Below are 21126 nucleotides of genomic sequence, written 5' to 3'. Positions count from 1 at the left end.
CACACACTTAATGAGGATACAGAGGAAACTGCCAGAATCGCAGCTATTTTTAATCTGGCTATTTATAGATTTCACAATAATAAACTTATAAAAGAAGACACAGCAATTAAAACTACATCAAACTTGATGAATTTAATCTACATCTGAATCTCTTTTAAAGTACTACTTTTATTTTGTTTGTAGCTGAGGTCAGGTCAAGAAAAGGGCAGGAATTCAGGTATATCCATCATTACTCTAATTTATTCTCCAAATGAACAGTTAGTTCATACAGTTCACAGCTGGTGTATATACTGCTCCCATCATTCATCTTATCCCTCCTCACCCACACCCACACACACAGACGCTCATCTTTCTGACCACTAGTGCTCGGGGTCACCCAAGGGAGCGTCCCACTGATGCTAGGCTGACAATAAGGCCTCCTCTCCAGGGTGGCTTTCCCTGAGGACCTTCCCTACCCCCCTCCCAATCCATCACTGAGCTCCAGACTGCTGCCTCATCCTGCCACTCTTATGCAATCACCCTCTCTCTCTCGTTTTCCTTCCATCTCATTAAAGTAATGCATTTGACTGGGAACACCATTTAAAAGATTACAGAGAGAATGTGCCAGGACTCACAGTGAGACATCCCAATGGCGAGTCATAAATTTTTTTTTAAAAACACTCATTTCACCACAGAAATGAGTCAACATCAGAGAAAACTTCAAACAAACCACCTGCACACTGAACAAATGCAATTAACTCCATTCATCAGTCATCAGTTAAGTTTCATTTTGTTATTCGTGACAAAATGAGAGATTCTAACTATGAAGGGGGAATGGGGCTTCACTGACAGGAGTGTTTCAGCGAAGCTAAGAAAACATGCTAAACTAAACAGAGGTATAGAAACATATATATTACTGTTTGTGTCATTTTCCCTATTCAGAGCGCTGCCGCAAACCTGCCTCATTAACAATTCTTTGAGAAAATATTACACATGAGTGAAAAAAGTGAAAGCATGGAAAAAGAACAAAAGACAGAGAGCAAAGCCAGTGAAAAGAACCGGAATACAAAAACAGGAATGCTCCGATGCCTTCATTCTGGTCGCAGAACCTCAGCTGCCCTGGGAAACGCGCTCCTCCCTTATCTCGCCCTCTCACTCTCTGACTTTTCATCGAACAGAAAACCCAACGCCACTCATGTTTTCACGTCAGCTTCAGGCTTATAATTCCATTTTGAATCTCAGCATCTTTTCATCTAACAATACATAATTAAACGAAGGATATTTCAGATGGCATACCGGCTATTTTCTGCAAGTATGAATACACGTATAATTTGACATTTTGTACTGCTTTCTCCACCGTTCCGTCATATTACACACTAAACAATGGGTTTCTACACATAAATCTTTAACAGACATTTGCTTACTTACAAGAATTAAAAAAACAACAACACATTTCTCAATTTAAAACCATTACTTATGCAGTAATCCTGGGATTAGTCTGTGTACATTTATCTACATACGCTGCAGATTCACAGAAATTCAATTTTACAGCAGGCTGGTTTACTGCTAAAAACAAATCATCGAGAGTCTCAAGTATTTAGCCCGTGGTCGGGGTTGTCCCCTTTAGAGGTGGTCCTGAGGGTCATCGACCCATTATCGATCATCCGAGTCTTCACATGAGCCGAGGTGTTAAGCTCTCAAGACTACTTGACCTGGTAGACTGAGAGGTTACACAGACATGCATCCCAGGAATTTGCTTTTTCACATTGCGATAAAAAACGTTCCCCGACGACATTACAGTCACCTGAGGCAGCAGTGCTTTACGTGCCTGTACCTGTGTCGGAGAGATTCCTCGTAGCCAGTGGACCCAGAAGAAAATAAACACTTTGGTTTGCCTACATAAGAAGACGTCCACTCACAGACTGATTCGCATTAGAGCAGCCAAAACAGAAGCTTCCTGTTTGTTGTCGACTGGTCAAAAGTGTGACAAAGAGCTAACAGCCAAGATGCAAGAAGTGTTAAACTAATTTAAGAGTTTACGCTTTGACACACAGGAAGAACTGGATATGAATGTCAAACATGCAATGACAGTAAACAGAGTTGAAAACAACAGGAAAAGGAGACATAAAACAGAAAGCATTAATATGAATAAAAAGCAATAAAACACCTAACAACACTAAATCATAAACACATCTGAAATTTCACTTTTTTTGAGTTTTGGATCCTCGGTCACACAGAATAAGTCACCTTAAGATAAAACCAAGGCTGTGACACTAACTGATTGGAAAAGAAACATGACAGACTAATCAATTGATAATGAAGTGCAACTGTTAACAGATTTGTATTAATGATTCGAAGAAACAGCTCTCAGATGTGAACGTGTGTGGCAAAGAGCCACGCTGTGTAGGAGACGCATTCACACATAAGAACCACAGAGGATGTTCTCTAATGTGTTATTAACACGAGTTTCTCTTCTTCTGTTAGATATTTTATCTATCCTGTGCTCCTAAAATGGGAAGCTGCATTGTCATAAACACAGACACAGTGAGTCCAGTGGGAGTGTGTGTAATTGAATTAGGTGCACCGTGCATCAGCTGTTCATCTGAGCTTTAAGAAGTATTATCAGTTAAGCCTGTCCTCCCTCACCGGCACACTCATTCACCTCTCTCCTTCTCCTCCATACTCAACTAACCCTCGCTCTCCCACATTTTCTCTCCTTTTTCTTGCCTGCTCGGTCTTCCAAGTGAGAAATCAATCTGTGAGCGCTGCTTGCTGAGATGTTGCATATTTAAAGATGTGAATGACATCTGGGAATTGTTTCCAAAATGGGGGTATGTGTGAAAGGAGACTTTAGCAGCTGGCCAGGAAATTGCTGAGTCACCAGTATTGATCCATTTAATCCTCAGCTGTGCTGCTGTAGAGGCAATAATGAAGATTCTTATTGCACTTTAGGTCCATTTTGAAGATTACTAAGAATTAGCGTAATGTTATAATGGTTTTTTTGGATTGTGATTAAATGCATAATTAATTTCAATATTTGTGTGCCTTCTTAAATTCATACTCCATTTAATCACTTCCTGGGTCTCTCTCACGGTGATGGCTCCGCGTCACAGTTGCCATGCAAACCCAGGTAATAATCCCTGGATCTCCTGCTGCCCAGGGGATTGTGGGAAGTCATGAAATGCCAAACACATGCGAAGACACAGACCCACAGCTACTGCCATATGGTCCTTTTATAGCAAAATATTGATTTTGGGTCTAAAATTTTCAGGTTTAGAAAGCGAATTGTTCGCCAAATGCAAATATTTACACAGGAAATTAATCTGCATTCTGAATGCAGCCTTCACGTTCCCTGCCTTCTCCTTGTGTTTTTTTCTAAGCAGCTTTATTTTCTTCTTAAATGCATTTCTGCATTTTTTGTCACCCTTTATTTCTCTCTCCTTGCCAGGACACAGAATTCAGTGTTGCTTTTCTGAGGATTTACACTAAGCAACTTAATGACCCACTGCTGCAGATTTTTACTCTTTCTCATAATGTGAGGAGTACTGCACACTTTTGATTAATGTGTCTGGTCTGCCAAGTCTATTAGCCTTTGACCAGTTCATCCATGCTGGGTGTCTGTTTTCTCCCCCTAACCATCCGGACAAGTATGCTCTCACAAACACACACAGAGTTAGCGAAGGAGCAGAAAGAAAGCAAACAAGCTGAAATAGAGAAATGAGGTATTGATAACTGGCCCCTTCAAATATCCACCGCAGGGTGTACAGTTTAACACACTAAAGAACTCAGACCATGAAACACACTTCCTCTCGTCAGCTGAAGCCAATCACAAGACCAGAGAATCTGAGGGGAAAAAAGGGAAGAGAGTGAAAGACAAAGAGCAGCAGAATGATGGTGACGAATAAACTCTCCACTCCCACGTCAGAGTACTTGCTGTGAATAACCCTCTATCTGTGAGTGTGTGAACACTCTGAATGAGAGAGCCCCGCTCCTGAGCCCATGAAACATGGACGTCAGTCTGTTGTTGGGAACTATTCGCTCTAAAACTTAGCACGATGCATCGTCTGTGTGTTTATGTGCGTTCTGTCGTGTCCCTGCATATTAACTGTAAAGCTTTACGTAACCCACAGTTCAGCTCAAATTGGCATGTTTACATCGTATTATTTTATACTGAAATCCATTACCGTGAGCTGTCCGCGTGAAATAAACACATTCAAAAACTGCATTTGTGTCACGCCCACAGGCTTTTAGGCACCAGCCCTCTTCAAACAAAAACACACAATTAATGCCATTTTGCCCTTCAGCACGGCACAGTTCGATCAAAGGCGGTCCATGTGCACAAAACACTACAGATCATCTGGTGTTCCTGATGTGTTAGCAACAGTTTGTTGAGATACTGTTGCTGCTGATGTATTAAAAAGACACTTTAGCCTTGTAGCTTAAGGGGAACTTCTTTCTCTCATGTCCAGCTTCATATTTGTATTTTCTGATTGCACTGAAGAAGCTTTGCATGATTCACAGTTCAAAATAATCATTGTTCATCTTGTACTGGATCTTGGTGCAGCTCCTCAGTTCAGAACAAGGTGTTTTAGTTTCTTCCCCTTTAAGGCCAAGCTCTTGTAACCACTTTAATTTCTGATTAGCTGCCCCTCGTTTACAAAATGTTTGGTCATTGTACGAGATGAAGTTGGGTTTTTTGCTTTAAAGGCTGAGGTAACAGCTGATGTGTGTGGACTCCAAGTGTTTTCTCTTTCAGATGAAGAAATAATAATAATAATAATAATAATAATAATAATAATAGCAGCAGCATCATTTCAGATCTGGATAACTAAACATGTCTATAAACAATCTCAACTTTGGACCTGATAAAGTGATTTGCTAGAGATATTTTAAATCAAGTTTGTCCAGGCAAACATCTGAGAAAAAGCCTGAAGCTAATGAAGCACTTCAGCATGCGTGGCTGCTTGTGTAGCACGGTTTAAAGCAAACACAGTCTAATAAGCTGCACTGCTAAAGGGTTTTGCTTCTTTTGCTCATTGCCAGGGAACATTTGCATACATGTTTGACCTTGCGTATCATTGATCCTGAAGGAAAAGCTCCCACTAAACTCCTGCTAAATGAGCACCTCCCAGTCCCCCCATTCACTGAATGCACAGCAGTAATAGGAGCTCTCAGGGCTGTTGATAAGAGAAGATGAATCATTAATGAAGAGACGCTGGAGTTAAATTCTGGCCTTTTACTGCTTGGTGTTTGACCCAGATCACAGGAATCCTGGCTCAGCTCTAATAAAAACAGAGACATATAGTTTTATAGAGGTTGTCTAAACCAGACACAGTAAGCGGAGGGAGAGCACTTGTGAGAAAACCTTCTGCTTTTGGTCTGCCCGCCCTCTTGTGCCTTTATTGTCTAATTATTCCCATCACAGACCGGCACAATAACAACAATGCATACAGCAGCAACAATATGATTATGCGCAGACACCCACACAGGAACAATATGCAGCGTAGCAATCCAGATAATGGCATTACACATGCATACAAAGGCAGAGCCGAGAGTGTTTTGGACAGTGGCTTTATCTGCTTGTTATAACCCATGTAGTCTTATACAAACACCGTCTGTTGTCTTCAGTTGCGCTCTGTATCTTGTCTCTCTTAGGGTCCCTGCTCCTGCTCCAGTGCCCCAAAGCCACCCCCACCTCCCCATCCCTACATGACGGCCTCTTTTGTTTGCCTGTCTGGAATTTAGCTCCTGGCTGAAGGGGCCTGGGCAAGGGACAAAACATACTTCACAGCATTAGATAGTGGCTCAAACAGTTATTTTACTTTTTGCACACTCACAAAGTTGAGCGGCTGCCCACAAAATTCTCCTGTTCTTAAAGTAACACCAATCTTTTTTGTGGGGCCCTGCATAGTCTGGGTGATTATCCAACGACACACACCACAGGGGAAACAAGGACAATGACATTTGTTCCTGTATGTTGCTATTAGAACTCAAAGATATGAACACAAACACAAGACTGTTTGGAGTCCACAGCCAAAAACTCACAAGGAGATTCATCTAAAAATCATTGGAAGACCTTCTTCTTTTCCTGCCAATGTGCAGTTTTAAATGTCAGTAAATGTTCTGCTACACTCAGTCTGGCATCATGATTTCCACCTCATTATACGATCTCTTCTAAGACCATAAACACCTAAAACTTTGAACTAACATAAACTGTTTACAGAGGGTGCAGCTTTGTAATTTGGAAAAGCTCTGCAGAGAAGCAACACTGGCAGAGATCTGCAATCTGCTGAAGGCCACAGCCTGCGGGTACAACAACAGAAGATAATACCTGGATTTATAATATTAACAATAACCACACACTTTATTTATACAGCACTTTTCTTAAAGTTACAAAATGCTCCACAGAGAGTAACTGAAAATAAATAACATCTACAACAGTAAGAAGACGCCCTGAGATATAACGGTCTAGGACGCAGTGCTTAAATGTTTTTTGTCTAACTGCACATTAATATATCAATGCCACTTCAGGTAGTTGGACAGATATGCATCTGATTTTGATGAAATCTGAAGCTGTTGCTTTAATCCTTTTATTTATCACGCCTGCATCAGTCATGTGGTTGATCTGTTGTGTGTCAGCTGCAAGTGAAGGTGGAAATTTGGCAGTTCTCTAGAAGCAGGATACGCTTTTTAAAGTCTCATAACATGACAGTGCCTGTGTCCCTGTAGCTTTAAACAAGTGTACTGTAGACTACAGATGGCAAAGAGTACAGCTGTGATTACAGTAGAGCTACTACTGCAACACACCGCCCGGGGAGAAAGGCAGGAAAAGTGGGACGCAGTGTTACAGTAAAGAGAACAAAATAAAGAGATGACGAAGAGGAGAAAAAAGAGAAAGTGGAGCAGCAGGGAGAAGAGAGAGGTAAGTGAGGCATAAAGCTACAGTTGACAAAACATAGATTGAGGCACCGCAGCGTGAGCTGCTAGGAAGACCGAGATGAAGCGAAGAGCTTTCGTGGAGAGAATTAAAGCGTTGGAAGAAGCCCGTGCGTGTTTCTATTTCAACTCGACTGTGAAGACGACAACTTTTGAATATTAATTCTGTCAAAATTAAAATGCAAATTGTGTGCTTTTCAACTAGGTACACTAAAGCGACTCAATCAATCTTCCATGGAAGACAAAAGACTGATTAATATTGACAAATATTCTTCACTCTGAGCTACGGCTTTACTTCTTATTTTCCTTTAAAGGATGACATATTGGTGAAGGTTCTGACATTTTCTAGTTTCACAAGGACATTCGCCAAACTTAAACCATGTCAACTGATGAACCACATTATTTAGCTAGTAAAATGTATTTTTATCCACAAAAATAATGAAAAACATTATTTACAGTGTTCCCATTTTATGTGTCACTCCATGGAAAATCAATCAGGCCCTCCCAACTTGACCTCTTCAGAATCAGTAAAACCACTTCAAGTTAGATTCTAAGGCCAAAATCATAACCAACTCTGAACATCAATATCATGAACATAGGGGAGACCGGGGATAGTTGTAACATTTTTGACATTTCTGTCTGTAAATTGAAGCTCTTTTAAGGTAGTGGATTCAAAATGTAATGCAAAGTATTTACATGTCTCTGCTATTAAATAGTGCAGCTATTTTCTCTGCAGCACAATTACCCATTGCATGGTATGGTCTCAAACACAAAGAGTGAAATGTTACAATTAACCCCATAGTCTGGGTTAGTTGTAACATATCCTGGGGTGAAATGTAACACAATGAAATAAGGGTACTAACAAAACATTAACATGTAATCTTTGTTTATTCAACACATGAATGCACTTAGAGCCATTTATGTAGCTATGTGTGTGTGTGTGTGACAGAATGCAGAAATCCAGCTTTTGAACATATTCCAACCCCCCAAAAAGACAAATTATGGAATTTTCTGCAACTGAATATTTCATTAATTTTGGTTGGTCTTCCTTGAGTTTGGCCTCATTGGCTCAGTGGGCATTATAACCTACAACTCTTGCACCAATTTTGAACATAACAATGAAGCTGAAAAAATGTAGTTGTTCACCAGCATCGCAATTCCATTACTTTTTATCATGGCTTACCTTGGTGTGGTTTGCAAAGTGCTTCAGAAAGATGAGGAAATCTGTTTCTTGCACCCATCCTGATTTATTTCCACTACCAGTACTTCCTACTGGTCCATCTCTGACACAGAGGTCAGCATAATGTATGTGTGGGGAACACAAACAGTGGAGGAATTGTGTTGCCAATGGCATTAACCGCATATACAAGAGCGACCAGTGAACCTCTCTCTGCTGATGTCATTGCCCCAACTTGTTTAATATAAGTTAAAGTAATAGTGTGGTAAGTTGTAACATCTGCATTATTGTTACAACTAACCCAGACTGTTGCTGTTACAACTGACCCAGACTCCTATAGCCATGAACTAGCTAACATTACAGCCAACGGCTAAAACACTAGCACTAAAGACCTACACAGAATATATCCCCATAGACATACAAATAACATAATTTAAGTTTGATGAGTTTAACTGCAAAGCAGATAATGCTATTAGAAACTGAAATAAAGTAGAAAAAATTACTTTTTGGTATACAAATGACTTTTTTTCATGTTAAATTGTCTGTGTTTGACAAAATGTGCTGATTTTTCACATGTGATAGCAGAACTGAGTTAGGCATGCACAGGATGAGTCACATCATTTGAAACTTAGCCCTGATTGGAGAAATTGGAAGTGTTACAACTGACCCACGTTACAACTATCCCCGGTCTCCCCTACTATAGTTTCGATTTAATGCACCAATTCAGTGACGTAGAGTAACAGAAACCCCGGCACCCTGAATGTTTGATCTGTCTTCATTGGTAAAAACGCCTAAAGAGCCTACCACCAGATGTGATAACTGGCTGATCAAAACAAGTTACAGCACATAAAAGGCCTTTTTTAAACCAACATTTTAATACCTGTGGATATTTGATGTCTTTAGGAATAGGGCTGCCACAAACGATTATTTTGATAGTCGACTAGTCACCGATTATTTTTGCGATTAGTCGACTAATCAGATCATCATCCATTGGACGTACAGCGTACAGCTTATTGCACCAGCAGCATCTGGTCTTATATAACTATCATTAGCTTACAGCTTGAAGTGTTTGTGCTAACTAAAAATAAAGACAAGATGGTAGTTTATTAATTTTTAATGAAATTTGCAGATTGTTTCGGTGAAGTTTAATAAACTCCTTGCTTTCTAAAATATAACAGGACACCGGAGTATATTCTCCAGCGTCTCACACTTCTGATAATCAGCTGTCTGCTTGACAGTTTTAGCTGTGCAAAAACTATAACTTTAATCTCAGCCAAACCAATTTACTCAGGAACAAATAAAATACTAAAGAAAGCCAAACTAACATTTTTAAGTTATCTAAGTGACTTATATATATGTTTAACCTGACTAGCGAAAGACGGCGGTGGGTTTGAAAACGATTTGCCGGGAGTCCGGTGTTCTCACGGCTCTAGTTAGCCTTGCCCCCGCCTAGCTAACGAGCTAGTGGGTAACAGACGTCTCCGAAAACGTCGGAGCGCTTTTGAAAATATGCGGTGTCCTGATAAACTGAGCAGATATTTGAGGTTTACACAGCTACATTCTCACCTGAAAATATGTTAAACGTTTATTTTGTGACCCAGAAAGAATAATAAGAGTAAAGTTAAAACTAACTAGCTGCCGCCATTGTCGACAACTGCGCTGGGCTGCGCTATGAATTCTGGGACACAGCTTCTTCTTCTTCGGGGTTTAACGGCAGCTGGCATCCTTGTACATGCAGTGCTGCCATCTTCTGTTTCAGTCCGTTATTACACTCTTAAATCCTACTACTCATTCCTGCGTCCTTTGTGATCTTACAAAGCTTCAAACGATGCGTCGACTATTAAATTAGTCGTCGACGATTTTAATAGTCGACATAATCGTGACTAGTCGACTAATCGTGGCAGCCCTATTTAGGAAGTTATGAGGGGTCAAGAATGTTGAAAAGTACCAAAGGTTCTTCCCCTATGGTTATTAAGACCTGTAAATGTTAACAGTAAAATTTTATATTTGCTAACAACACAACTGTCCAACCCAAACAAAGTTCGACTTATTACTAATTTATCATAAGCTGGAGCTTTATATTATATAAACATAACATTGAAACTGATTTATAATGAAATTCAACACTTTTTCAGCACACACAGAAATTGATAACTGGAGAAAGAGACGGGCAGTGAGTGAGTGAGGGGGAACGTGGCAGACAGACAGAGAAAGAGATTGAGAGATATCGTGACAGTGTCACCTGGCAGCATGCATATTGTCCTACACCGGCTACAATAATGCTGACAGGACAGGACGTAACGGGCAGCCCCTGCCCCGATACAGCTGCGCTATGCAGCACTACACCACAACCAGGCTGCAGAATACACACACACACACACACACACACACACACAGCTCTGAACCACGCCTTATAAAACCAGGATCTGAGATTCAACACTTGAAGAGCAGATAAATGGTGTGATTAAGTCGGCGTATCACCACCGGAACCGAAGGCAATTTCTGTTCTATGAAAGCCCGGCCATTCTCATGACTGCTGTTCAGCAAAACCACTGTCTGTGTTCCCAGCAGACACACACAATCCACAAATTCATCCCCCAGATTCACACACAGTCTTTTTCGCTGCATTGAGGAATTATTTGCAGCCCCTGAAAAAAAGGTTTTTGTCAGAGGCAAAAGGAAAGCCACCAGCAGTCTAATAAAGTTATTTATCTTTCACCAAATACTAATGTACATTTTTGAAAAACAAAAAAGAAAAGACACCAATTTTTGTTAATAAATTGGTGAATTTTACAGAGTAATTGCCTTTAATTACTGATAGGAGGACTTGGATTGGGATACCAACTAACTTATGTTTTCATTTTGTTGACAAGTGGAGAAGCAGCGTCATCAATCAGTCATCCTGGCCAGAATCTAGGCCAAGTGGACCAATAGTCACGGACAACCATACGTCACCAATAACACAACTTTGTGTTATCAGTTGAGCCAAACCTAGCCTGGACTAGTTACCTAACCAGCTGAGAATTCATCAATAGGCCAGTTTGTATGTGTGTATGTGGTGCAGTATTGATCCAGATGAGGTGAGAGAGTGTGCTTTTTGTTGTGCACGATAAAGTAAAGTCATAATTGAACAAGGACAAAGGTTGGTCAGCAGGGTTGAGGCTATACAAAGAAATCCCTTGTTAAACTCTGGGAACGGTTCTTACAGCTGTGAGTCCATCACACAAATACACAAGGTTAAACCTGCAAATGACAAAATGAACAGCCAGAAAAACCTGCTGCCAATCTGGGGAATAAAAGCTTGTGGTACAGCTCTGCTTCTTTAGTCTATTAAAACGATTTCCTACTTCAGATGTCTGAAGGTGAAGAAATAAGTAGCACATTTCTTTAACCAACTAACATTTCCAGAACAGAGCAAACAAAAACTAGCAGCACGTTTTACAACCCATAGTATTTTTTTTTATAGTACTCATTGTATTTTTTAAATTACAAACGTTTAATTAAGCAATTTTTAGACATTAAATGGTGAAGCTGCATGTGAGACCAGACAGTCAACTGTCTTTAGCCTGCCAGCTTCATACTACTAAGTCCATGTGATGTCTGATTGATTGTCTGGTGAATTCACAGCCAGTGGTCCTAAAATAACCAACACCTAAATCAAACTGTTTCCATTAGTGAGAAAAGATCTGATGTTAACTATCTGCTGGCTAAATGTGGGAAAGCAAAGCTGATTCAGCTGCCACTGTCTGGAGTTCACATGTGAAAACCGCATATTAGTACTACATGCAACCGATAACCGAACCAATGTCTAAACCACAGTCTAGCTTTGACATTAGCATAGGCAGTAAAAAATATGGACGCAGCCTCTGGGTCTGGAAAAATAGCCAATGCTTAAGTGTTTTAAATCTGCATTTTGTTTTTTCAAAGTGACCAACAGGGGGCGATTGATGTGGTAGCACAAACACTTGCAGTCATATAGAAATCTATGGAAAAACAGCCCTGGGCTCCTTTGCTCTCTGACCTTGGTAAACAATCTCCTGATGATTTATGGGCTCAGTCACGACTTTCTGGTTTTATTGAATAAAACATGAAGCTAATTTTGTAAATTAAGGTCATTACAGGAGTCAGAAAGGAGGAATATTTCTGTATGCTGATTGGTTAGTCAACGGTGAAAGTTCACACTTTATTAACCACTGGGTGACGTCACAGCAGCTACCCAGTCACGCTTTAGATATTATGACAATGGAGGTATGATACTATAGTCCAGTGAATAATGATTAACTTTACTGCTCAACTATCTAAGAGGTCAACACCACAATAAAATCACATGGAGCAAAATATAATAAAATCATGCACTCAGTGAAGACATTAATAATTCAGTGCTGTATTATTAAACACCATCATAGCTGAATGAGAAAATACCGCAACTTTCACTGCTTGAAAACAGAAGACAGCCCTGAGGCAGTGGTCGATTCTGTTTCATTAGATTGTGCTCAATTAACACATGCACCACACACAAAAACACAAATAGATGCAAGCAGTCTGAGCTGAGACAGGAAAGGGTTTAATCTCATTAAGGACACAAATGCAACGCATGTAGTTAATACATAACCCTAAATGTCACCACAGAAGCATACGGTGACGTACGTTACTCCAAGTCTTTGTCCGGCTTTGTTCTGGAGGACTGAGTGCACATGTGACGGATGCATTACAATGACACAAAGCAAAAGTCACTGCTTCGCTGGCTTCTTTGAATGAATATACTATACCGAGTTCACAAAAGATATAAATAACCCATAAAACTGGACAGGCAAGCCTTTTATCAAGCAGCACTGCAAGAGCTGAAGATGGAGAGATGAATCTTCCCTGCAACCACTGACAAAGCCAACGCAGATGCCTCAGTGCTTAAATTCTCCCCGAACTGTTGCTTTTGTGTTTTTCACATTTTAACCGCATAACAACCAAAAGGTAAAAGGTCAGATGACTACAGCACACAAAGCTCAACTGAGAGTTTTAATCTAAGGCATCACAAATAAGCACACACAGGATGCCACAGGTTAAAAAGAAAAAAAATCCTGCACTCTTACTACAACAATTAAATCTAGAGTTCAGTTGAACGTTAAGTGGCCAGCTCATTAAACTGATATACACCGGCTGATCCAGTAATGTGTCACTCACCTTCTGAAGGCTGGTTGGGTTCAGTTGTGTTTTATCGATGATCTTTATTGCAACCTGGGAGAAAAAAACAAAAACAAAATAAATACAGAGAATTTATCACACTTGCCCAACAAAAACTGGCTTATTTAACGCCAGCATAGCTCACTGGTTGAGTAGGTGATCGCATGCCACACGGCTGAAATGTAGCAGTTCGAGTCCGATCCGTGGCCCTTTGCTTTTCCCGTCTAATTTCCACTGCTTTCATTTTTTAATCAATTAATTTGCTGTTTTTTTGAGTTGTATTTATTATCAGCCACTTCAGTGTCCATATTGACAGTCAAGACAGTCTGACACTTGATGGCTACTGAAAAATATGCTTAGATGATGAGTTTACTCCAGCTTCCGGACTAAATAAACCCTGAACTAGAATAATCTGAAGAATCTTTAGCATTGGGTAATACTACTAGCAAGCACAACACAATCCAATAGTCTTAAATGAGAAAATACAAGTGAATCAAAACAAACTGTAATGAGGCCAAAGAGTTCAAACCACGCCATGTTTTACAACACAGAAAAGACATAAAAGCTAAAACTTACTTAATAAAGCAAGAGGTTTAACAGCATGTGTTGACCCGGACATACCAGTACAACTTTAAACCACCATATTTGTCTTCTGCTTTATGTGGGTGGACACAGCAGCTATCACATGATTAAGCCAGTGGCAGACACACAAAGTTTCTTGAGCCCAGAGTTATCAACTGAGCTAATGTAGGTCAAGGGTTTTATGAGAAGAAAGACTACAGTGTATTTAAACACATGGACGTACACCCACACACACACACTGTCTTTCTTCAAAAGGTTTAAAGGCCTTGACTGCGCTACAAGGATCTGCAGTATTTACTTCTGCTCCAACCCCTAAACTCTTTTCTTTTAGCCTCATATGAGCCACTGTGCACGGCTGCCCTTCAGCGTAATAATTATCAGGATTTTTTCTGCTTTTTGCTTTCTGTGCATTGTTTTTCTCTCCTTCTTGTTTCCTTGAACTCACCTCTCTGCCGGTCAATATGTGTCGCGCCAGTTTAACCTTGGCGAAGTTGCCTTTGCCGATGGTTTTGAGCAGTCGGTAGTTTCCAATGTGTGGCTGTTCATCTGAACACAAGGCGATGGAGTTACGACATCTGGCACCAAGTGAGCGGCTTGACCAGCCCGTGCCCTTCTCTGAGCGGCTGGCCGACAGGGAGGTATGCTGAAGAAAGAGAGAGATAAATACATAAACTACTGTGACTGACACCATTCATTCTTAATGAACAACACAGTGGAATCTTAAGAACTGTATCCAATGTGAAATCTTAGATGTGATACTCTCTAACTGTAAGAGAAAACAAATTTAGCTTGAAAGAGGACTCCCACTCACAGTTCGTTAAATAAAAACAACATTAGAGCTGAATGGTTAAAAAAAACCAACAAAAAAAAAACCCTAAATTTTTCAAGCAAAACAGTTCAGTTGTGCAGCTCTCCCTTGAAAATAAATCATAGTAGATGGAATATACCTATTAAATTTTATACCTATTGATTTTTTAAGTATTTTTTTCACCTTTAATTGGCTAAATTATTATTTAAGTGGAAATTTAACTAGTAGCAGACCGAACGTATTTAAAATACTTGCACCGATGTTGAAAGAGTGAAAGAGAGTCACAAGCTCCAAATGATTTGCATGCCTATAGATACCTTGTGACACTGACTATGTAACTGCAAGCCTGTACCAGACACCAGAAGTTGAAAAGAAAGAGCACCCAGCACCCCTCGATGTTTTTATTCAGCACACTCGTGTGGCTGCAGGGTCAGTGACGTTAGACTCGTGTTCCTAATGATGGTGGTGGGAAACCGATCTGGCCTTCATACCTGAGCGTCTGTTGATACTCACAACATGCTCATATCTAAAACTACCACAACAGTCTGAATTTAATCACCCTTTAAAGAATAGATTGGTGAGTGAAACAGCAGGGTAACTGCGACAGCCAACCAACCAACCCTTTGTCATTTTCTCACAGTGATGAGGGAGAGACAGGTAATATAGGTCTGACAAATGTTACGCTCTGTGTGTCAGCCAGACCCAACTCTACTCCAGCAATATGAGTGCAGCGCTATTCTTATTATCATTGGCCTTTTGTTCTACTGACTTTACATTGATCATGTTTCATATTTCAATTGGAGTCAAATGTATTCTGATCATTTATCTTTATTGTTTTATCTCCCAGACTTGACTGTCGGTTTTATTTGACCGCTTTACTTCAAGTTTTAATCTCTCCATTTGCTTTCCCGAGCACTGAATGGACACATAAATACCCATCTGCAGTAAGGATGACGTGCGGAACAAAGAAACAAGAAAATAGAGGAAGCTTCAGGTACCTGACCTGACTACAATGAAAACAAACATCTGGAATGAAGGGTGAACATTACTATTGTAAAATCTCAGCATTAAATGTTGTTTGTTAGCTACAAAGTACTTTCACAATCAATTAATGATGCAGAACCTTGTTCCTGACAGTTGTATCAGTTTTTACCTTGTAACTCAAAGGCGAATGAGATTCAGTCCTTCCTGCAAATGACTTGCTACACTTTTCACTATATTTAGCAAATCACCACTTTTCTCTGTGAAAGCCATCAGGAAATGTTCCAGCTATAGACCGCTTCATTTGGAAAACTGTAAATAGCAACTAAATGTTCATTACTCACTGTGTTACAGGGTGATATTTCATGCAAAGCATGAATAATTAGCATTATTTTCAAAGGACGAAAAAGTGCCCCGTCATTGCAATCAATTAAAAATGAAAAAGCTCAAATAAATTGCATAGTACTCCATACAGATGTCAAAGTTCAGCATTAAGATCTGTTCACTCGTCTGAGACAGCAATTCTTTTCTCCCACCTGATTTCTTTAAATTCAGTTGAAATGAAGTGCTTTCATTTCTACCCCAGATTAGCGGCGTCTCTGCCTGGACAAGCAAAAAGTAAAAAGTGCCAGAAAAAGTTCATGCCCAGCCCTGTCAGATGAGACCTTTTAGAAAAATGAGAATTACTCAATATTCAAAACTACATGTCATAAGAAACTGCAGAGACTTGTAGCACCATGGATGTTAAGTGATGTAGAAAAAAAAACAAACAAAAACCCAAAGATTTCTACAAAAATCATGTCTGTTTTTTTAGATGACTCAACAGCCGACCCTATTTCCACCAACTCAGTAATGCAGGAACATATTTGCTTCTCGTTTCAGGAGCCAACTCACATTTCCATGGGTTTGAGAATAATTGTTGTCTGGTAAATGTTTCCGTGTTAGTATATCTCCACAGAAGCAATATCACGATTAACATATTCTGTGAATCACTGGTAAATTTCTAGATTAGGCAATATCACTGGCAGAGTGTTGCCTAAGAAGAATCTGCAGACAAATGAGGTTCAAGTCAAGAAGATCTGTGATTCCACCTCAGACTGTATCACCATTTGCTGTTATTGCTGTTAGGACCTTTTAAACCCAGCCTGTTTTACCCGTTTGCATCTCTCAGACATCAAAAAGCTTTCATCGCGCCTCCTTTTTGTCGTTCTCTTTGTGGACTTCCATTCTTAGATTTTATTAGCTTTCCAAAATGCATTTTTTTGAAACACTTGAGGCATTTTTCCATCATATTTCTAATACAAAACAGCAAAGACAAAGAGAAAAGCAGGTTTTTGAGAAATGTGCTACATCCCTGGGGGGCATTAACTGGTTGTAAATGAAGAAAGGAGATGTTTCTAGCTCATATGCTATGTGAAGAAATTACTATTAAAAGCTAAACTACCATGTAAAAAAACAAAATGTCGAGTTTATTGTTTAGAAGAATAAATTTGATTGTGGACTGTCTGCAACATTAATCAGTACACCAGAAAACAAATAAAAATCGCCCTCAGCTGATATTCTTTCATCTCTCTTTCTGAAGCTGATCACACATCAAGGTTCGGACCAAAATAGTACAAACTGAAACTAATATTTTATTGAAGGATTATAACTAAAGAGTTGGAATATGATATTTAAAACGCCATAGCCACCAAGCAAATGTGTTCCTTCATTTTCTCCTCTTCCTCTCCCTTCCCCCCTTTAATTTCACCTCCTCTCTCTCCTCTGGTTCATCCCTTCCCCCAGACAAATCAATTTGCCTCCTTTCCCTCTATTCTCCTCGCCATGCCCGGACACGCCCTCTCTTTTGTCTCACGACGCTATCTTCATTTTCAGCGACCTCTCATCATTTTGAGCATCCCGGTGGCCTCCATCACACTACTCCCATCTCGCCATCTCCCCATCTTCAGGGAGTGCAGTCTATCGATTCACCCAATCCTGCTGATTACCACGCAGTTTCATTCACAAGCAGGCCCGTGCATGTGTGTGTGCTTGAGCAAGATGTGATGGAGTCTATATTGCTGGTAGACTGCAGCAGCAAAGATATCATAGGGTGGGGAGTGGGGCGATTAAAGCCTCCACCCTCCCCCTCCAGTATGGGTGTAAGGTGACATTTGATATAGAAGATGGATGAAGGGCTCCGTGTGTGTGTGTGTGTGTGTGTGTGTGTGTGTGTGTGTGTGTGTGTGTGTGTGTGTGTGTGTGTGTTGGTTGTTGCTAAATGATTTGCACATTCAGCAAACAAGCTGCACCTTGTCCTTGTAGACTGAAAGCACTGAGATTTGGTGTCCATGTTCTGCATCGTTAAATCGTAGCAAGAACGTATGCGAGGTTAAACCAATACAATGTTTATCCTTATTACAAAATCAGATTTTGCTTCTGTCCAGTATGCATACTCCGGAGCTGAAAAATGATAAAGTACCAAAAACACCACTTCCTCTAATGATCCTTAGGGTAACTCCTTAGGGTATCCCCAGATCCCAGTATTAAAATTCCCAACTTTGAACCATTAAAAGCACATTTATGGTCTGGTTCAAAAAAGCATTGAACCCTGCTGATAACAGCTGCATAGTGGGAAGCTATTTTCAGAACTCACTCCACTTGGATGCTGCTAAGGTGTAAAATTAGTCACTAAAGTGGACTGCTCCACTGTGTACTGTTGGTGCCTCTTGAAGCGTTTTTAATTAAATTATCCGACAATACAGCTTGTTGACTCTTAAAGACCACCAAAGAAGTTTGTGCTTCAGTTTCCTTGAGTGAGATTCTGGTGTTTTGTTAGTCTCTCATTTTACAGTTTACACTTTAGTCTCTATGAAGAAAAAACAAGCTGAAATGTTCTTTGTTACTTTCTGAATAATTCCTTTGACATCATCTTACAGAGGAACACACTGTTGACAGGCAAGGCTCCTGTCAATGACTCAACAAAGGAAGCATGCCAGCTTTTTCCTATAAATTCATGTGTGGCTTACACGAATGACAGCTTGATGTCAATTAAACAACAATGCGCTGAAGGTGTGAGCGTAGCTGCCAAAGGGCCTGACATGATGCCGAAAGATCTGACGCCGACTTTTAGCTTGAAAAGTTGCCAAAAGTTGTTTAAAGAAATTTCTACACTTTATGCATAGTCATCCACGTCTATAATCAGCTTATATACACAGGTGCAGGACATTTTCCCCACATCAGGCAACACCACATGTATGTCCGAGCACCTTAATGGTTTTATTCCAAACCTGCAGTGCTCATTACACTTTACACTCTCTGTTCTGACACTTTAATATGATCTGGTGTTTGCAGTTTTCTGCTTTACTCTCTAATTTACTTCATGTAGCCATTTTATTGTATAGAGTAATTTGATTTTGTGGAGCTATTTGCTTTTGGCTGATGTTTTCTTATTAGATTTTGTGTTAGTTTAATATAAGCTGGCTGCTATAACAGAATAATTTTTATCGTATAATTAATAAGATAAAATAAAACTACAGCCTCTTGTGCAGTTTCTCAACATTTTCAGATCTTTATGATGGCGTGACATGCCTGAAGGATGATGATCATGATCAGGTGTCAACAAAGCAGATAAAGATCTGTTCTTAAACCAAGAGCAAAAAATTATTTAACACTAACACATTTAACTGGTTTTTCTAAGCAGATCTGCAGCATTCTGGTCCCGTCTTTTTCTGTGAAAAACTACAGAGATATGAGCTACAAATCACAGGAAACCACTTTTAGTTTGCAATAAGAGGTAAGTTTTCGCTCAGGTATGTGGTGGCATTGCGGTGGCATACACGTTTGCATGTCTGGCTTGGCTATTGTACAGCACAGGAGTTATCTTCCATCTGCACTGATCTGTGTGGGAGTAGAGCCAAACAAAATGGATATGAATCGATGAATGGAAACTCATGAATCTCATCTACTCTCAATATGGGCCTAATCTGCCTGAGGAACATTTTCCTCTTTTATACTCCGTGGAACATGCCTGTCATCTTTTCTAGTTTATCATTTCTCTGGATGCTGTTTCTCTTCTGTAAATTAAACTTTTGTTGTTGTTGTTATAGGGATTATTGCTTATATGTTGTAGCGGGACTCATAAATAACTCAAAAGACTCAGCTCATTGTTGCAAAGGCAGAATTAAAATGTGATTTTTCTGTGGTCTGTTATATTAGTTTTAAATTAAACTGGAGGAATGTAAAAGGCGAGGCAGGCAACACTACGTCAAGACACCCACTATGACGAATACAAATGTGCTTCCACACAATGGACCACACCCTGAGGGAGGTGTCTTGGACTTACTTTTGCTCTGAGTGTGTGTGTTGGGTAGGGAGGTACTAAGTAAAGACAGGATGTGTGACCTTATGCCCAGCAGAGGAATGGTGTAACCTTCAGCCATCGTCACAGACACAGTGACCTACACTACAGCTTCCTCTTCTGCTCCAGAGGCTCTCGGCCTCAGACTGGTACGTCACTGGCTCTATTACACATGACTGCAGACACGTCATCTCCATAACATAACAGAAAAAAAAACAAAGAGATAAGAAGGATTCTTATCTTATGCTAAAAAAGGAAAGAGAAATTGCTGTCAGTAACAGTGAGTTGGATATGTTAGATTCCCTGTCCTGCCCGAGAGGTTAAAGCATGTTCACCTGTAAACTATGTAGGAGGGAAAAACTTAAAGGTATTTAAAGGGAAACAAAGAAACAAACCAGTTTAGGGAAATACATACTTATTGCAGTGATAGGAAAGTCCCACAATGACTTTATTCCAATAGGTTGTTTTGAATGTAGCCGACCAGGTGCTAGTTTCACCGAGACAGTTTTGACTTTTCCTATGCATTAGTCCAAGGCAGTGCTTTTCTCTGTGGATAACTGAGTCACAGCATGTGGTCTACACTGACCTTATGCTATCATTTGTTTCAACGAGAATTCAACTGGGGGAGCACTGGTTTCTGGCCACTAAAAATAAAGATTGACTTATTTTAAGCCAAGCTAACTATATCCTTACATTTAGAAGAAGCACCCCCCAAAAAAACCCAACATGACTCATCATGTGTTGCTAAGAATAATAAACACATAACAAACACTACTTTGTTATCAAATCCAATTTATGGTGTTTACTGAAATAAGCTGCTTTAAGCTGCGTTAAATGATTAGTCAAGCAGCTGCACCCAACATCAAAATTAGCCTACATAAACCACTCGACCATTAGAAAGTACCAACACGAGGGTTACACTACCCACTATCTCAGCAGCATTTTTTAGGCTTCTTAGTCCCTCTTCCTTTTTTTAGACTAACAATTTCTGCAGAAGCTACTTAGTGTGCCATTATTTTTGATGTAAGTATCTTTATTTACTTATTAATTGTGCTCCTGCTTAAGAAAGTTAAGGTCTTAAGGTCTTATGGTCTGAATTTACACATCTATTTTAAGTATATTTCCATTATCTAAGCCATAGTAAAC

The 21126-nt window shown here is 39.9% G+C and overlaps 1 protein-coding gene across 2 annotated transcripts in view; it reads right to left on the bottom strand.

The window, feature by feature from the left end:
* The window catches only part of mark4b (MAP/microtubule affinity-regulating kinase 4b), a 56841-nt gene that overhangs the window by 20689 nt on the left and 15026 nt on the right, over positions 1 to 21126 (bottom strand). For both annotated transcript variants that reach the window (XM_085430815.1, XM_085430814.1), the window contains exons 2-3: positions 14298 to 14495; positions 13271 to 13324 (exon numbers count right to left, since the gene is read on the bottom strand). In XM_085430815.1, coding sequence (XP_085286941.1) covers positions 13271 to 13324; positions 14298 to 14495 — 252 coding nt within the window. The remainder of the gene's footprint in view (positions 1 to 13270; positions 13325 to 14297; positions 14496 to 21126) is intronic.

This window comes from Copadichromis virginalis, linkage group LG14 (assembly GCF_057382275.1).
Source record: "Copadichromis virginalis isolate Kocher_CV1m ecotype Utaka linkage group LG14, C_Virginalis_male_GT1.1, whole genome shotgun sequence".
Lineage (NCBI taxonomy): Eukaryota > Metazoa > Chordata > Actinopteri > Cichliformes > Cichlidae > Copadichromis > Copadichromis virginalis.
Note: the sequence above shows the minus strand (reverse complement) of the source record. Positions and strands in the feature narration are given on the sequence as shown.